Below are 6000 nucleotides of genomic sequence, written 5' to 3'. Positions count from 1 at the left end.
CCCCTCAAGTGTTTGCTTCAAAAGGATCCTTGATTCTCAGCACATTTAAAGCATCTCCTCAACCAAATAATGCTGGGAACTAAACTTAAGGGTGCCGATAACTGTAGCTCTGTGAGGGATAAAGTACAATTCCCAGGATTCTTTGAATGGGTGGGGAATGTACTTTAGATTCATAGTGTGTAAATAGCCCAAGTCCTTCCTTCCCACATGCACTCATTTTCTTAAAACGAACACCTATCAGAATAAGCAGCAGGTATTTGGTTGGAGTTTGTGGAATGTTTTCATAGGAGACAGAAAACATGTTAGGAATGCATGTTAGGGAAATGAGTTAATGCATGATGGTTTAGCACATCTGAGCTATGTGTATTAGAGATGCGGGTGGCACTGTGGTCTAAACCGTTGAGCCTCTTGGGCTTGCTGATCAGAAGGTCGGCGGTTCGAATCCCTGAAACGGGGTGAGCTGCTCCCATCGCTGTCCCAGCTCCTGCCAACCTAGCAGTTCGAAAGCCCACCGGTGCAAGTAGATAAATAGGTACCACATGACCCGGAAAGCTGTCTGTGGGCAAACACTGGCTCCCTTGGCCTGAAAGCGAGATGAGCATCGCAACCCCAGAGTTGCCTTTGACTGGACTTAACCATCCAGGGGTACCTTTTAGAGTGCACATGTTAATTGCCATGTTTCTCCCCCCCCCCCCAAATCCAGGAAATCTTCATTAAGCGTGGTATTGAGAATTCTGTTACAGAACCTTTACAAGTGGTACAACAGCTGTTCCTGAACCAGAAGAGCTTGATTACATTAGCTCAGGCATTGGTGCACTCAAGGTTGGATTACTGCAATGCATGCTATGGGGGGCTTCCCTTACACTAGATCGGGAAACCGCAACTGGAACAGAATGAGGGCTAGTCAGTATACAACAGGGGGTCAGCAAACTTTTTCAGCAGGGGGCTGGTACACTGTCCCTCAGACCTTGTTGGGGGGGAGCGGACTATATTTTGAAAAATAATAATAATGAACTAATTATTACGCCCCACAAATAACCTAGAGATGCATTTTAAATAAATGCACACATTCTACTCATGTAAAAACATGCTGATTCCCGGACCGTCTGCAGGCCGGATTTAGAAGGCGATTGGGCTGGATCTGGCCCCTGGGCCTTAGTTTGCCTACCCATGGTATACAACATCTCTACACTGGTGGCCTATTTCCTACCATTCAAGTTCAAGGTGTTACATATGTTATATATTAGTATCTAAGGCAGGCATCCCCAAACCTCAGCCCTCCAGATGTTTTGGACTACAATTCCCATCTTCCCCGACCACTGGTCCTGTTAGCTAGAGATCATAGGAGTTGTAGGCCAAAACACCTGCAGGGCCGCAGTTTGGGCATGCCTGATCTAAGGCTCTTAGTTATATACAGTGGTACCTTGACTTATGAAGGTTTCGACTTACGAAGTCGGCAAACCCGGAAGTATTTTTGCCGCGCGTGTTCTGCGCCTGTGCAGAAGCGGCGTGCGTGGTCTGCGCATGCGCAAAATGGACGCTTCGACATCCGAAGGTTTTGACTTACGAAGAGCGCCGCGGAATGGATCGCCTTCGTAAGTCGAGGTACCACTGTATTAACAGACCTTCCAAGTGTCTCTATTTTCCAGGTAGAGTCCTGAATTTACAGAAGTTTTGTAGGTGCTTCAACAACAGATGGCAACGATTTTAGAAGCAGACCTGCTTGTGCCTTTAGGTCCGGGTTTCCAGGTCTCCAGCTGTTTTTGGACTACAACTCTCATCATGCCTAGCTAGCAGGAATTGTAGGTGCATGTTTGGAGACTTAAGAGCAGGGATCACCTTAGTTTATTCAGAGTTCATTTTCTGCAAGTCAGAAGAATCCCTCTTTGCCCCCTCTTCTCCTTTTTCCTGTGACTGCCGTGCAGTCATGCAATGTGTTAATATTTTACCAGTTTATACACTATTTGCACAGCAGGCATAATATATTCACAAGGAAGCAGACTGTGCCCTGTTCTGTTTTTAAAGCATTTGAAAAAAAATTAACTCACTGTTTGTACTTTAGCAATAATTTCCCTCCAACTAGTAGGAAGAATGCTTCTCAGTGCTTCCCAAAGGCTGCCGATCTGTTTTTAGTTGCTAGTGGAGTGGAAGCTCTGCTTTGACTTCTGGAACTCAAACAATGTCCTAGGCAAATGGGAGTCCCCCTCCCCCTCCCCCAAATTTTCATTGGGGCAATTTTAATTTGGATTGAATATAGGGGGAAATATCTCCGCCTCTTGCTCCACTTCCAAACGTGACCCCCCCCCCCCACAACAATTTATTGGGGAGGGAATGAATGTCTATGAAGGCAGTGCTCATTTGCAAAGGGAAGGATTGCATCAATTGTAGAAGTTAACACTAAGGAGAGAGGAAGCATAGAGAGGGGGATTTCTGGAGCAATAACCAGCCAAAACCCACAGAAGAGCTCTGCGACAGGTCATCTACATCCTGGGGAAACTGTGCAACTGTTCCTCTGTGTCAAAAGCAGTCTGCTTTTTTCCTGAGCTCTGAAAAAAACGGAAAGCTCAATGGGAAAATTTGGGACATGCCAGAGTGAATCATAGAATCATAGAGTTGGAAGAGACCACAAGGGCCATCCAGTCCAACCCCCTGCCAAGCAGGAAACACCATCAAAGCATTCTTGACATATGCCTGTCAAGCCTCTGCTTAAAGACCTCCAAAGAAGGAGACTCCACCACACTCCTTGGTAGCAAATTCCAGTGCCTCCAGATAATCCATTCATCCCAAACCTTGTGCAATTATGAGGTTAGATTATATCTGATCTTCATTGAGCTTTTGGTCAGATTTGTTTGTGCTCAGTTTATGCAACAATGAACATTCATCCCAATTTGTTTTTTTAAAAATCAATTCCAGAATTTTCAATGCACTGTCACTTTCCTAATGTCAGTAAGTAATTTTTAAAAGGATGTGTGTTGGGCTAAGGCAGGGTTTCCCAAACTTAGGTCCCCAGCTGTTAGACTACAACTCCCATGATCCCTAGCTAGCAGGACCCAGTGGTCAGAGATTATGGGAGTTGTAGTTCAAAAACAGCTGGAGACCCAGGTTTGGGAAACCCTGGGCTAAGGTGATAGAGCCCTTCAATTGCACAATGCTGGTGTGTACTTGTCTCCCTCCTGCAAATCTAGGCTCTTGACCATGACATCATGCAAATGCCCAGAATAAAGTGCAAATATCCCACAGAAAATGCCCAGCGTGGAAACAGACATAGCATATGCCAAATTCTCACTATTATCTAGGCAATGCATTTGGGAGAAAAAGAGAGATTGCAATACACTTATCTACTGTAAATCATTTATTTGTTTGCTTTACGAGTCTGCGCCCATGCCCGTCTTCATTGGAGTCGACAATTCCTGCAGAGGATTGTAAAGCCACATTTCAGCATTTTCACCTGGACTATCAAACGCAGTGGTATTACAACCAGTTCAGTTTTTCAGGCAAGGAAGAACTGCAGACAGATTGCTAGAAGCTTTGCCAAGTAGTGGGTGTGCTTATTTCAGCCAATGTCCCTCCCTCTGTCCTGCCAGCATTTTAACCACTCACAAGGGCAGCTTCTCTAGGCAGCGAGGTTTTTCTGATCCTGCTGCTGGCTTTGCCTTTCGCAATAGCCAGGCCAGGTTTAAAATCCCAAAGTAGGAACAACACTTGTTCCAAGAACACAGGACTCATATACCAGTGCTCGGAATTGGAAGCTTAGGACAGGAATCTTAAGAAGCCCTCACCTGCTCGGGATCATAAGCTGCGTTGATACAGGTTTCATCTTCAACGAAATTGTCTTCTTTGTCACTGTCCTTCTGGTAGCTAGTCAGCGGTCCAGTTGATGATATACTTGAAGTCCTGTGTGGGGAGGAGAAAAGACACACGTATAGACTGTGATGCAAATCCTTGGCTGGAAGCCTTGTGCTAAGCTGTTAGAGGCACAGTGATCTTGTAGTACCACATGCACCACTAATTTGGAACCCAAACTACATCCATCAATGCAAATTGCAGTTGCAGAACATGTGTGCCAATAATTCCTCTTTCATGATTCTGCAAACAGGACTGCAACAGGCACAAGCAAGCCATTCAAATTTAGAAACAAAGCAGGATGTCTCTGCACAAGCAAATTACTGCTGCCCATATTTTGGGCTCGGCCAAAGTGAGCATCATTTCAGAACTTCATTTCCTTTTTAAAACAAAAACAAAAACCACAATAAGACAATAAGATAGAGTTGTTCCGCCTGGCATTTTGCCTGTAGTCAACCTGATCCCCTCCCCCATTTCCCCTTTCCTTCCGTATGAGGCTGCATTTTAAATTTTGATTTTAATGTATTTAGTCTTGTTCTTAAGTTGTATTTTAATCAGTTGTTTTATATCTAGTGTTAGCCGCTCTGATCCCGGCCTTGGCTAGGGAGGGCGGGGTATAAATAATAATAATTATTATTATTATTTATTATTGAATTTTCAATTTATACAATTTCAAATCACTGTGGAAGCTTTTGTCTATTTTAATATCCACATTTTTTGGTAAAGCTATCAACAGCACGGGTGTGGGGCAGGGAGGAGAAAGGCTCTCCTGTTAGGGCAGGGAAGCTTTGGTCCTCCAGTTGCTTCTGAACTACAACTCCCATCAACCATGGCCATTGGCCACGCTTGCTGGCGCTGATGGGAGTTATAGTTCAGCAACATCTGGAGGACCAAAGGGTTCCCATCCCTGAGTTAGTGGAAGCTTGCAAAATGCCACCCCACCCTGGTTGCCACATAGCCTAAGCCCCTTGGATGGGAAAGATGGAAAGATAGATAGATAGATAGATAGATAGATAGATAGATAGATACTTTATTGTCATTGTACATAGTCTGACATAGTACAACAAAATTGAATGCCATCTCATTAAAAACAAAACAAAAACACAATTACAGCCACATACATACCAGTGTAACCAAACAATAATGGGAGATAGTGTAGAACAGGGTTTCCCAAACGTGGGTCTCCAGCTGCTTTTGAACTACAACTCCCATCATCCCTGACCACTGGTCCTGCTAGCTAGGAATGATGGGAGTTGCAGTCCAAAAACAGCTGGAGACCCAAGTTTGGAAAAGCCTGGTGCAGAAGGTGAATGGGAGAGCTGTAGGCCGTTCTCAGTAGGTAGCAAACAACGGTACCAGCGTAAAGAGTTATGATATTCCACCGGCTGTACTATACATTAATGGCATTTCATCGCAATATTCTTCCTAGTCTCTTTGAAGGAGAACGCATAGAGAAAAATAGGTTCAGTTTTTAGTCCGTAGTAAGTTGTTATTGCTGACAGCCAAGTACCCCTCTGCCCCACCAAATACCCTCTTTAAAGTCCACCACTCAGAGGTGACATCCACAAAAGCGCCCTTCGCTGCAAGGTGCACAATTATCTAGCAGCGTAGAGAGAACGGCAAATAGCCTTACCTTTGCCGCGTTCTTTGCTTCCTGAAGTAGACAAAGGTCCCAGCTGCCGCCATGGCCATTAGTAGGATGGAAATGATGCCCAGAACGAGACCCGCCTTAGACTTCCCCTCCTCCTCCTCACAGTAGTCTCCACTATAGCCCAATGTGCAGATGCATTTCACTCTATCGCCCTCCATAGTGCAGTCCCCTCTCCTGTTGCAGGTCTCCCTGCTGCAAGGCTGCGACTCCAGGCCACTTCTCACGATTCCCTGCACCAGAGAAGGTTCTTTCCATTTCTTTTTGGGAGGTAATGTGGTCATCTGGCTTCTGCTTGGCTCGAGTGCCCATGCCGCTGTTGCAGTAGTACTCCTTCTCGTGTATTTTTTTACTTCTGGCCGTACATGTGCAGTTCCACCAGTAGGCTTCTTGGTGGTGGTTTTGATGGGTGCCACTGTGTTTATCTTAACAAGAAAGGGTTTTGTTTGCAGCAGTGTGGAAGGTTGGTGTGTGGGCTGGGCTTTCTTCTTGAGAGCGTTGTTGCCTGT

At 45.2% G+C, this 6000-nt stretch overlaps 1 protein-coding gene across 1 annotated transcript in view; it reads right to left on the bottom strand.

The window, feature by feature from the left end:
• Nucleotides 1–2391: 2391 nt before the first annotated feature.
• The window catches only part of LOC118075273 (low-density lipoprotein receptor-related protein 2-like), a 94113-nt gene continuing 90504 nt past the window's right edge, over nucleotides 2392–6000 (bottom strand). The window contains exons 31-33 of the mRNA XM_060269097.1: nucleotides 5477–5996; nucleotides 3780–3894; nucleotides 2392–2397 (exon numbers count right to left, since the gene is read on the bottom strand). Of these exons, the coding sequence (XP_060125080.1) occupies nucleotides 2392–2397; nucleotides 3780–3894; nucleotides 5477–5996 (641 nt within the window). The remainder of the gene's footprint in view (nucleotides 2398–3779; nucleotides 3895–5476; nucleotides 5997–6000) is intronic.

The sequence above is a fragment of the Zootoca vivipara genome, chromosome 16 (genome assembly GCF_963506605.1).
Source record: "Zootoca vivipara chromosome 16, rZooViv1.1, whole genome shotgun sequence".
Lineage (NCBI taxonomy): Eukaryota > Metazoa > Chordata > Lepidosauria > Squamata > Lacertidae > Zootoca > Zootoca vivipara.
Note: the sequence above shows the minus strand (reverse complement) of the source record. Positions and strands in the feature narration are given on the sequence as shown.